Here is a 13,560-nt window from a genome sequence, read left to right on the forward strand (position 1 = left end):
GTCTGACGTCAGAGGAGGCATGTTGATAGGCCTGCTGTTTTTATTTTTTAATCCATAAAATGGGTACTATTGTTTTCCATCCTCCACAACTATGACACTCATATAGTCTCCCTAAAAATCAGGAAAGCGAAAAAGCAAAAACAGTGCTGCAGTTCAGTGAGAAAGGAGATGGGTTTGAGCACATTTTGTTGGGAAGCCTGCAGCGGCCTCTGGGGAGAGGAGGACAGGCCTGGCCGTGGTCCGTGGTCAGGACGAAGGACACACCTGCAGCGGAGGACGGTCTTGTGGTTGCTGAGGGATAGGTAGCATCTGAGTCCCAAGGTACAGCGCTGGACCATGATTCTCCCTTCAGATGTGTAGGAGTGGATTAGAGTGCGCAGAGGGCAGAATGCACTATCTGCATGGATTCATGCAGAGGATTAATTAAGGCATCTCTCCAAACCAGGGACTCCATCCCTGAACCTCCATCACTCAGAAATTTAAAATCTTTCTTTTCTAAGTATCCTCCTTGTAGTGAGCTAGATGATGACCCCAAAGATAAGTCCACCCCCTAGTTCCTGGAATCTGTGAATATCATGTGGCGCGAGAGTAAATACCACCTCATGTGGCAAGGGATGATGTGACTCAGGGTCGTCAGAGGAGGACTCTGTCCTGGGTTGCCATGGTGAGCCCGGAGCGCGATCGCACGTATCCTTATCAGAGAGAAGCTGGGGGAGTTTTGACGTAAAGAGGAGAGGGTCACAGGAGATGGGGCAGAGAGAGATGCCGCCACCAGCCAGGGACCCCACAGCTGACAGAGCCGGGAGAGGCAAGGGACAGACCAGGTCCTCACCCAGAGCATCTGGGGCTGCCCGGCTTTGACGTCTGATTTCAGCCAAGCGACACCGATTTCAGAATTGTGGCCTCCGTGACCATGAGAGATTAAACTTCTGTTGTTTAAGCCAGCGAGTTTTGGGTATGTTATTACAGCAAACATGGGAAGCCAACATATTCTCCAATCTCAGACACTCTATTTCTGGAAGCAGGGCCTAGCCGAGGGAAAATCAGGAACGTGAGTGGGCAGACTGCACAGGAGTTGGGGTGTATGGCGTGGTGGCCCCAGAGGTCGCTGTGATCGATCCAGTTTCTACACAGTCCCGTGCCGTGATTAGGACGACATCTGTCGCTGCCCATCTGCTTTCTGCTTGCGGGTGAATGGAGAGGCCCAGCTGAGGTCAGGAACGTTTTTAAGCTGCAGAAGGTGGCCCTCACTTTAAGTGGCTCCATTGTCCCTCAGACTTCAGAACTGGGAAAAATAGCACAAGCCAGGAAGGAACAGGTGTTAGGCCCAGGTGTGTCGGCTCATGGTTTAGCAGAGGTCGTCAGAGCAGGAAAGAGACTCTGTATCCGGGGAATCTGAATGCAAGTTAGGTTCAGTGGGTGATGGTTTATGAGTCATATTAAGGGGTATTGATTACCAAGGGCCTGTGTGGGACCAAAATGGTTCCACAAGTGTAAGGTGACAAGACAGTCCCTAGATAGTCGTTACCACTTCCTGGACCATAGGAAAACCCTACATCAAGCCATTCTTACCTTTGTATCTACTAATAAATTCTGAACTCCGTGAGTTCAATGACTGTCCCTCTGATACTCCTAGATTTTAAAATGGTTTATGAACATACAGTAGGGTACATTCATGAGTAAATAAATGAACAGTTTATTTATTATCTAGAAGATGCGTAAAGTACTATTTGTAGGTTAGAGGATGAGAAGTTATTGGGAGAGCTAGAATGGGGGTTTTAGCAGTGCCTAGTTCAGTTCCTAGAACTTGGTAAGTAGTTGTAACTGTAACAATATATTATAAATAACAATAATAAAACTTTTTTGAAAGTCTTTTTGGAGAATATTTTACACACACTACAAGTTATTGAGCTAATGTTTCCCGGGGAACTGATCCTTGTCTAGGAGTCTGGCCCTACTTTTGATTACACTATAAAGAGCCAACACAGGCTTGAAAGTCTACTCTTTCAGGACAGGAAACAAATTGTCTGATAGGAAGAAAAATGCTATGAAAAACATGGGCATTCTTTTTTATTCTTATTAATTAGTTGTTAGCTTGAAAGATACTGTCAGAACCAATGCACATTGAAGCTTTTATACTCTTAATCCTTTGTTTCATACTATAAATCAGACTCAAGCAAAGCAGGGCAGCTTCTTTCTTATTTCTTTAGCTTTCTTCTTCCAACAAAGCGGTAAGCAAGGAGGAAGCCAACAAGAATAACTTACATAAGACAATGTGTGAAGGAAAAGTTACGTTTTTTTCTCTGAACTTTGGATGGACTTTAATGACTGTTTTCTTTTTTTAAAAAATGCAGAATTTCATTGTGAAATGGTTCTGCTGATGCTTTCAGCTCTATTTTTTTTTCTGAGTAACAGCTAGAAATATTTGCTTCTGTCAAGATAATCAAACAAAAATCAAAAGGATTTTCATCATCAAGACATATTTTGATATACAAAATACATTTTGAATGTTCAAACAGTATTTTCTCATGTCTTTTGAGAAATATGCACTGTTAGTCATTTTCTTTTAGGTAAAACATTTCTCTCTTTTTAAGCCACATATCTGTCACTGTTATTTTTTAAATGTGAATACATTTTTCCAAATATAGCTCCTTCATATTTAAGGACCACACATTTTTGTGAACTCAAATCTTAGTTCATATTTTGCTCGATGCTGACACTATAAGCTACTTAGGGTTGAAGTAGTAACGCAGTTAATGGCCGTAAGTTTGCTTTGCTTATGAACATTCATAATAGAAAAAACTGAGGACTTTTCCTAATACTTATTTTAAATATAGGAAGCGAGACTTAGCAGTCATTCTCACAAGCTCATGTTTGGAATGAAAATAAATATAACTGTCAACACAAATTAGATGGGACCAATTACTATATTAGTTAATTAATCTCTGTACCGATTCCCTAAGTCAGAATGAGGTACATGATGTTACATTATCTACTTCACCCTGTATAAATTTCAGGTTTAATATGCCAGATACACTCTTTAGATATCACTTGGTGGTGGTGATGGAGCTTTTTCTAGTAAAGTGTGAGGTAGTGGCACTGTTATCTTGGTCCTGTTAAGTCACATTTATCCAGAAATTTATGAAATATGGGAATTTGCTTTTCCATTACATTTAACATTTTGTGTGCGCATTTCCAGTGGGAAGAGATGAATGGAAAGTGCAAAGGGGGACACTTGGAGTCCATACCTGTCAATTATAAGCAACGAATGTGAACAAGATAATTAAGCTCTCTCAACTTCCTTCCTCCTAGCTTCACAATTTAAAGAATAACACACAGTATATAGGATTGCTAAAATAATAGATAACATTGTAATATATGTCTGTCACATAAGGCTAACAGTACACACACATATCTAATCTTAAATTTATGTAAACACTTAGCTCAGTGGCTAAAATAATGCTTTATAATATTGGCTTGAAAGAAAAAGTAACTTTTTAACACTTTTCCCCGTGAATACAATTATTTATAGCTATTAACTAGGTAATTAATTTGTCATACACAGGATGATGAATTCCCAATTTCTTGGCCTGTGTTTTGCTGGAAAGAGATGTATGGAGAGTTGTAGTCCCTAATAACTCCTCTGGTGACTCTGTATGCCTTATGCAACCATGATCCTCTGCACTGAAATATGCCCTTATAAATGGAGAGGTCTTTAGTAATTAAAATAGTTTGTAATTAAATATGCAGAAACAGTATTGACCGGGATCATTATAATCTGAACTTGACATCATCTGTATTTTGTGTATTTCAGAGGTGCATCATCCATTCAGTCCACTGAGAGTCAGATTTAGAAGATCATAAATACACAGTCATGTCATTTTTAGTGAAGTCTAGTTTGAGATTGTAAAAAGGTTTATCATCACCTTGAATAATTATGAATATGCTCAGCAGTTAATAAAAAATTATTTACTTGACAGAATGTTATTCAAATATCATTATAATTTGTCCATAATTCAAGTCTCTTAATGACAACATAACTTTAGAATAAGATCAGTGAAATAGTCTGTGATATAAAATTGGCTTCACTAAACAATTTCCTGTATTAGTAAGATTTATGTTCAAATACATGAATTCTTGAAATTAACCTAGTTTGAACTATATGTCTTCTACTTTGTGATGTGACTGTGAGAGCCATCGGACACAGGGTGCCTTGCGCTGTTGATGGGCACGCTGAAAGCCCTGGCTTCAGCATTCTGCAATTCATCCATGTAACAAAAACACCTGTAGCCCTAAATCTATCAAAATGAAAATAAAATAAGTTGAAAACATGAAAATAAATAACTGTGCAAACTTGTTTTAAGATCTGTTCAAAGAAAGTGGTGCTCATTATAAATTATTCACTTCTCTTTAAACTCTAAATTCTTATGTTTAATTTTAGTATTTTATAAAGCCTGTACCCTAAATCACTAATCACTTTGATTTCTTGGTAACTGTTCTACCATACTAGTTTGCCTTGTAAGCACAGTTCATGATGAAAATTTGTCATTACAATTTAAGTTGTACTCAATTTATGTTAGGAAGTTTTTAAAGGTATATTTTATTAATTACTTCTGCATTTTTAAATATGTCTAGAAGTGGTTTTTATTTTGTGAATCTTAGTTCTTCATAAAATATATGGAGCAAGAAGGTTCTTTATTCATATCACAGAATAAGCTATGCCAACTTATTTCTTATATAATATCTGTTGTTTAATAGCTACATTGTTAATAATAATTTTCTAGTATAAAGTCCTTCAGTCTATAGCCATACCACCCTGAATGCACTGAATCTCTTCTGATCTAGGAAGCTAAGCAGGGTTGGGTGTGGTTAGTACTTGGATGGGAGACCACCTGGAAATAAAGGTTCTTGTATTCATAGAGTATGTATTTTACCGAAAATTAAAATTCATTGCTTATGCTCTTTTGCTTTAATGCTCAAATTGCTGACATGGAGTATATAAATTATTTAAGGTAAATAGTGACCACTGTAGTTTTAATAAGTTCCACATAGGGCTTTCCAACTTTCGTATGATTTTTGTCCTCCTGAAAGATAGTTTACTGCAGTTTGCTAATACCGTCTGTCCTCCCCGAAGACCTGTGGAAAATGTAGTAAGGGTAGCCCGTTTTCTAGAGCCACGGCCAGTAGAGAAGGAACTGGGATTTGGCAGTTGTGTCTCAAGAGAGAATTCTACCTCAACTCTGGGAAACCTTGAACATGAAAAAACTGCTTCAGGAAATAAAATATTAGGTTTGTCGAGCAGACAAGAAATATATCCAGTTGCCATCGGTTAAGATACTCACAGAATATCTCAATTTTATTAAATACTGTTTTATTAGATTACAATCAAATTCTTCTGTTGAACCAAAGTCATTAAGAATTAAGTTACTACTGGTGAATATGGAAAGCAGCAGATACACCCGGTCAGTGAACACTTAGACCCCAGTGGTTTCCCCCTAAGGTAAATGTAGAGTGCATACCTTGGCGTTTGTTCTGTTTGCATATTTACGTCCTTAAGAAAGTGAGAATTTCCAACATGGGATGTCAGATTTAGAAGCTACAAGATTTTAGGAAAAAACATATATTCCTTTGTACTGTGAATATGTTATTTATTTTTATGATTTATTGACAGTGTTTCTTGGCATTGTGACACACAGGTTATTTGGCCGTCAGGTATACTTTTGTGGAAATCGTGAGTCTTTAAACAGCCACAGCCATGTTTCATCTTCCCTCTCGAGCCAGTTGTCACCCATGGCCCCGCTGTGTCTCCCGTTTGCTACCCAGAGGTAGCCTCGCTCTGGGGCGCCAGTGTCCGAGCAAGGTTCTTGGCTACTCCCCTCATCCTTCCCCTTACAACGGCACCTCTGTTTCACTGGGTGGCACTCAGTCAAACTCTACAATCATAACAGATGGCCAACATCCACTGCCTAAGCTTCTAGTTTTTGTTAAGTGTCTTCACGTAAGTAATTTTATTAAAGATTTACAGGCTCGTGGATTGCTCAAGATCAGATGACCCATAATGATGAAGTCTGTCTCAGTACAAGTGAAAAAGTTAAGACACAGGGAGGTTGCTGAGGTGCCGAGACGGAGTAATGACATGGTCACATGTGAAACAAATCAAATTTAACCCTTTGCGCTCGCTTGCTTTTTTCTCGATTCCTTTATTCTACACGGGATTTAATTTTTTAAATATCCCGGATTTTACAAAGCGCAGTAGAATAAAAAAACTGGAGTTTCTTTTCATACAAACTTATTTGTTTGGATTTTTTTTATATTTCAAATTATTGATACATTCAAAGAGTAATTTTAATCTCTATCATTTTTCATGGTGTGATATTTTTTTGAAACATTCACCCACATGAAGACCTGGTTTACGTTCACGTTTCGCAAATATAAATCGTCTCTCTTTTTCCTCCTTTGATTTTTCTGTTAGAACAAACAACACGATCTTTGTGTTTTTCGTTAGGGTGAGGTGTGATTACATGGAGCTTTCCATCTAAACGTTGCTCTAAGGTAGTGGATGATAACCTACCCCTGGAAGTTAGTGTACCATCTCTGCATTTACATTTTACTTGTCCTTTCATGCTAATGAAAACAAGAGAAGATACTGGAAAAATAGACAAAAATCCCCCTTCCCCCCGAGGCGAAACTCCGTGTGGAGTGTGGCTCGACATACAAGCTGCTACCGATGCCAACCGTGTCGAGTCACACTCGACATCCGAGTGCAAAGGGTTAAATGAGAGTTTTGGGGTTTTTTTTCCTGCCAACCATTTTGGTAACCTCATTTATCCTGTTTCAGAAATCAATATAAATTCTAAAACATGGAAATTTTGTTCAAATTGTGTTGCTAAAATGCACAACAGGATTCACTAAACAGAAAAATAAGTAGAGCGTAATGAGTAAACAGATGTAGCTGTGATCAACATCACAGCTATTAGAAAAACAAGAGACCACTGCGCTTTCCTGTGTTGCTGGGACGCACCCTGAGACTGGAGGGAGGCTGAATCCAGAACAAGAGGGTGGCTCAGGTAGTAAGACGGTAACGTGACTCAGCTGCCTTGAAATGAGTCACGTAAAGAACACAAGCAGTAGTATTAACATACACTCACCTTTAATTATCAGTGTAATTTTCCAGCTATTAGACACATAGTAATGTAACAGTTACATCGGCATGAAGCTAACTTAGTGCTTTGAATCTGAAAGCTTTAAAAAGGATGATTTTGAAAAAAGAAAAAAACAAACAAACTTGACTTTATTTATCATGTTATCATCTAACTGCTTCATTTCCTGGGTTCAAAAATGCAATGTTTTGCTCCTTAAGGGAAGAGGCATGGCTGTATGTAGGGTGCCATGGCAGAGTTAACACCTCCATGAAGAGCAGAGAGACCGCCCAGAGTTGAACAGGTGAGGGACCACATACGCGGTCTGCCATGTGCGCAACCTGCGCAGCTGCCTGTGACTGCCCTGTTAGCCGAGCCCTGCCCAGCTGCTGTCGCTGGAAACTGCCAGAGTTGCTCAGAACTCCCGGTGCCTTTGCTGATGCCACAGAGTATTCGCCCCAGTGTCTGCTCTGTTGTGCTGTTAGTTTTAAAGTTCGTGTGTAAAAGTCTGATTTCCTGAATTATAGGGGTTTTGTTTATTGGAATGAGGAGCCCACATGTGTCATTTGTGTATGTCCATTGACATTTATCAGTGCCTTGCTAAATGATGTATGAATTGGTAGAAGCATTTTTTTTGTACTTTTGTATTCAAATAATAAGAGTCTTAGAAATTTATTTGTGTATATATACAGTAGTTACAGCATGAATATATGCCCGGAAAAACAACATTTTATGCTGCTCGCTATGTACTTAAAATATAATTTGCTTTTATACAGAAAACGAAGTAAATGATTTTTTTTCATGTGTGAATTATATTAGACAGTCTGAGAAGATTTAAGAATGCCTAAAAGCTATGAAATTTATTCTTTCAGATTTCCATTTAGACCCACACCTCACATGCTCTCACTCATACGTGGGAGCTAAATATTGAAACAGTTGATCTCATGGACACAGAGAGTAGAGTGAAGGTTACCAGAGGCTGGGAAGAGCAGCAGGAGGGGAGATAAAGTGAGGATGATGAATGGGTGCAAAGTATAGTTAGATAGTGGGATAAAATGAGCAATATTTGATAGCACAACAAAGTGACTATAATCAACAAGTTAGGGTATACTTTAAAATAACTGAAAGAGTATAACTGAATTGTTCCTAACATAAAGAAATGAGAAATGCTTGAAGTTGTGGATACCCCAATAATCCTGACTGATAAATACACATTGTATGTCTGTATCAAAACATCACATGTGTCCTATAATTATATACATTTATTATGGACCCATAATAATTAAAAATAAAAAAATTAAAATAAACAATAAAATAAAATAAAATTGAGACTCAGAAAAAAAAAAAACAATTTTAGGCCCAAATTTTCTAAACCAGTTTGCATTTCGTTAGATATAAAGTCTGTTTTATAAAAACTGCCTTATGACGACAAAGTGTTAAGTGCTTTCATTTGGATTTATTAAGTATAGTAAAAAATGCGTGATTCGCTGTTCTCTCTATATATGATATGAATAGCATTTATTTAAACATGAATTCTGGCTAATTTATTTTCATCTAATATCCTATTTATTTTAAATAAAGGCAGTTAAATATTCTGTTTGTTTAGGAAATTGCGTAGTTTGGCATCAACTCTGAATTGCAGTGGTGATGCAGATGCACAGGACGTTATACTGAGGATTGTGTTTCACTTCAGGAAATCCTGACCAGCATCAAAAAATACTATTTTTATTGGTGTACTTTAGGAACCCAAAAAGGTTTATTTAGTGTTCAGCAGGGTTGAATTTGAAGGAAATAAGAATAACTAAATTTGTTTTACCTCAAAACTTATTTTACAAGTACAGTGTAATTTTACTTCTTAAGAGCTCCTTTCAATTTCAAGGGTTTTAATAAATCTTTAAATTGTTTGAAGATTTGATTTCTAGATCTATTTTTTTTTTTTTTTTTTTTTTTTTTTTTTTTTTGAGACAGAGTCTCACTTTGTTGCCCAGGCTAGAGTGAGTGCCGTGGCGTCAGCCTAGCTCACAGCAACCTCAAACTCCTGGGCTCAAGCGATCCTTCTGTCTCAGCCTCCCAAGTAGCTGGGACTACAGGCATGCGCCACCATGCCCGGCTAATTTTTTCTATATATATTAGTTGGCCAATTAGTTTCTTTCTATTTATAGTAGAGACGGGGTCTCGCTCTTGCTCAGGCTGGTTTCGAACTCCTGACCTCGAGCAATCCGCCCGCCTCGGCCTCCCAGAGAGCTAGGATTACAGGCGTGAGCCACCGCGCCCGGCCAGATTTCTAGATCTATTTACTCAGAATTAAATGTGAATCATTTTCTAATAAGTCATAAAAATTTATATTCATTAAAGAAATTCATTTATATAAACATTTTTAGATTCCATATGTCATTATGATTTTTAAGGTCACAGATGTTAGAAAACAGGAGCGAGGTGAGAAATAAAGGAGACAGACCTGTGTGTGTGTGCAGATCTGTGTGAGCAAAAATAACATACACATCATACTTCTTACTACAAGTCTAGCTCTAATAAAGTCTGTTTCCTGGATTAGAAGCCAAACTTGGTAATACTTTCTCCAAATGTATCTGAAGAACATTGCCTCATTTTGATTACACAAAGTGAAAGTACAGCACATGTATAGTGTGTTAATAGTTTAAATTTCTTTCTGCTACATTTCTGTAATTTATGCATCTTGAAGAGGGGTAGAATGATGTTCCAGATATCTCTGTCATTGTTTTACTTCCCCTTATGTTCTTGTGCCAATTATTTAATCAGGAAAAACTTCATGGTTATTTTTTCTCATTGTATATGTTATGAGATGAACTCTGTAGCAAGGCCAGTTTTTAATGCAGTCTTTGGGCAGAATGTGCAACACTGAAATAAAGAGAAACTGCCGGGCGCTGTGGCTCACGCCTGTAATCCTAGCACTTTGGGAGGCCGAGGCGGGCGGATTGCTCAAGGTCAGGAGTTCGAAACCAGCCTGAGCGAGACCCCGTCTCTACCAAAAATAGAAATAAATTAATTGACCAACTAAAAATATATATACAAAAAATTAGCCGGGCATGGTGGCGCATGCCTGTAGTCCCAGCTACTCGGGAGGCTGAGGCAGTAGGATCGCTGAGCCCCGGAGATTGAGGTTGCTGTGAGCCAGGCTGACGCCACGGCACTCACTCTAGCCTGGGCAACAAAGTGAGACTCTGTCTCAAAAAAAAAAAAAAAAAAAAGAAAAGAAATAAAGAGAAACTGTTTGGAACTATGAAAGGTTTCATTAAAATCTTTCTGAGGGAGAGAATAATAGATGTCTAATCCCCATCCAAAACTTGAAACACATAATTTGAACTTCTTCCCCTAGAATGAAAGTCCTTGCAATGCTTCTTAATAGTCTTTTGGGGCCACTGTCTTTTTTGTTGTTGTTGTTTTTTGTTGCTGTTCATGAAAAGCATATAAAAAGCTAAAAGAAAACAAATGTTTCCAGCAAAACATCTATTCTCCTCTGACAGAGACATCAAATTACTCTCTCCATCAACAATTCTAATGAATGAATGTTGATTTACTAGAGAACTTCTAAATATTAAATGTTTTTGTATGAATTCCTTATTGCTTTTTTCCTTGCTTTTAAGCCCTTTCCCCATCTATATGTGAATTGTTCACACAAATAGAGAAATAAATCAGTTTAATCAAAGTTGGGAAACAATGCTAAGTGTAGGTAGCAAAAGAGAATGGGTTTTCCCAAGTTATTCTATATCAAAGCCAAATGGCTCTATTTTGAGACACTTCTGCATAATAAAAGGGAATTTGCTCTCACTAAGCCTAGTAATTTGCCTCGCTAAATACTGGTAGCTGCTGGAAAATTGTCGTTCTTTATTGCTGTTTTCTCTAAAAGTAAGCTGCTCTTGTTTTCAGTAACCCAGTGAATTAGGCATCTGTTTTTTGATACTGTTCCTAATGGAATAAGAGGGTAACTCTTAAAGGAGATGCCAGGTATCCAAATCCTTTACTGCCGAGCAAGTGCTGTGGCTTCTCTTTCTGGGGCTGTCAAATAATACTCCACAACCATGAAGTGGTTAAAATAAAAGGGTCCACATGATGAACTACAGCTACAGTCTGTCTGTGACTAGCAGAATATATGGAAGGAACATATTCCTGTTTTATGAGAAGCATACCTTCAGCTATGAAACAAAGGATGTATAATAAAGAACATTGTATGGACTAATACCTTGAAAATGAGAACACGGTTTCCCGACTCTGTCTTCAGGAGTTGGAAAGACACAGTGAGGAAAGGGAATGTGCGGATATAAATGCATATTTCTAACTAAAGGTACTAAGTGTGCGTATTTCTCCAACAGCATGAAGGAAGCAGGAGCAGGCCACAAGCCACGGAGGGGCCCCGGGTCCAACTCCTGCGGGCAGTGCCCAGCCGTCTACACCAGCCCCGTCTGCGGCTCAGATGGCCACACCTACTCTTCCCAGGTAAAGACAGCTGCAGACGTTTCGCGTGAAATAAGTAACGTGTACTTATCAGCAAATTATTAAAACTGTTAGCTGTCTCCTGTGGTCATCCAGATAATTTATTTAACTTTTAAAATAATATGAATGATCTCACTGGTTTGGAATGTGATTCGATGTACATTTGTGGGTTTTCTTTTCCTGTATCAGTTTGAAATACAAAAGCTGCAAGCACTCTGAGCCCTCAGATATTAAAACCAGCATTTCCTTTGCTGACGCTGTGAAAGAGGTCAGACGTGTCCGTGTGCTGCGTGATACCACCCATACACCAATAGGCATTACTGTAACAACAGCTGCTACGGTCTGTCAGTAAGACTAATTTTTATCTCATATGTTATCTCCTATAGTTTCTCATTTAAGCCTCCAAAAAGCCCCCTTAGCAGATGAGAAAACTGAGGCTCCGAAAGGCATAGGAATTTGCCAGGTTTCCTTATTTCATTGGCACTGAAGCCACACCTTGCTGTCGTCTCTGGTTCCATGCCTTTGCTTCCTCCTCTGCACGCTCTGCCTCCCAACTGGGTGTCCCTTATTGTAAAATATTTAGAAATTTTTAAGAACTTTGCCTAAATAAAGCATTGATGACTTTTCTTTGATTATGCCGCAGAAAAAAATGTACAGGCTCACAGCCTCTTACCTGAAACCCTTGGGGCCAGGCACATTTATGGATTTAGATTTTTTAAAAAATATGCTTTAGAAAAGTAAAACAGCATACTCTGCAGTGTCCCCCATGGGAGCTTCCCCTGTAATTAAGCATACTGACATCTCTTTAAGGAACGCTTCGGATAGTCTCATCGGAAAATATACACAAAATCTATAAAATAACTTTACCTAAGTTCGTATCTGGTTTTTCTTACTGCAAAGTTAATTCCAAAGTTTGTTTGGACTTTCTGAAGGCTTTGCTTTTCTAGATGCCTGCTTGTGAGCCGTACTTCGTGCAGGACAATATTTTCCTGTAACTTCCACTTGCATTTTATAATGACAAATCTTGATGAAAGCATTCCAATAACAAGATAGATAAATTCAGTCATTAAAGGTGTACATGCCACATACGAGGTACCGACAGCTGTGTATCCTCAGTGGAGCTGCCGTAGTTTTAAAGATACTTGGAGAACGGAATTACTGCGAGGACCGGAGGGAGCGTGTCGGGATCCTCTCAACAGGGCCTTTGTCTTGGTGAATTTGCTGTGGTCCAGGACCTCAGCTTTGCAAGTTTAGAGGATTCACGTTGTCAGCACAAGGAAGAGAACTCTGTCTCATGTTATCAAGCCCCACACAATGACGTCTGAATCATTATACTCTGTCACTGAGTTACAGTGAAGGACGAAGCCGGTAATCTTCAAACCAGTAGGTAGAGCTACGTGGGGTTGCTAAATTGCGATCCTAATTTTATTAAACGAGCACCAATGAGTTGAGTCAGTGGTGGAGCAAGTGGAATTTTGAACGGCATCCAGCTGAGGTAGCCTTGTGTCCTTCTCCGCGTTAGAAAATTATATGCAGGAAGGACTGACACATCTGTGCCTGGGCATCATCATCCCCAAAGAGTGTAAGCAATGGTGTCACCACTGGCTCCTCGGGGACTCCGCTTTGGATGCTCCTAGCAGGTGATTCTCTCTTTCCCAATTTAATTTCACAGGACACCAAGTTACAATCATAAGTGATTTCTACCCACCGGGACTACATGGGAGGCCTTGTCTGATGATATTAGGGTTACTTAGCATTTCAGAAACACAGTGGTTGTCTTCTTACCAAAGACTAAACAACACACCGATCCTCAGTAGACTAATTCACACGTATTTCCATTTTCATGTGGTTTCCTCCTTGTTCTCCTTGTGTACCGGGCATACTGCAAAGCCACAGCTTATAAATTATATAATCTTACTAACATTGGTAATAAAATCAATATTCTAAGTAA

The 13,560-nt window shown here is 38.8% G+C and overlaps 1 protein-coding gene across 2 annotated transcripts in view; it reads left to right on the forward strand.

Annotated features, from left to right (window-relative positions):
• The window catches only part of SPOCK3 (SPARC (osteonectin), cwcv and kazal like domains proteoglycan 3), a 324,864-nt gene that overhangs the window by 226,205 nt on the left and 85,099 nt on the right, over positions 1-13,560 (forward strand). For both annotated transcript variants that reach the window (XM_076010748.1, XM_076010749.1), the window contains one exon: positions 11,489-11,612. In XM_076010748.1, coding sequence (XP_075866863.1) covers positions 11,489-11,612 — 124 coding nt within the window. The remainder of the gene's footprint in view (positions 1-11,488; positions 11,613-13,560) is intronic.

This window comes from Microcebus murinus, chromosome 15 (genome assembly GCF_040939455.1).
Source record: "Microcebus murinus isolate Inina chromosome 15, M.murinus_Inina_mat1.0, whole genome shotgun sequence".
NCBI lineage: Eukaryota > Metazoa > Chordata > Mammalia > Primates > Cheirogaleidae > Microcebus > Microcebus murinus.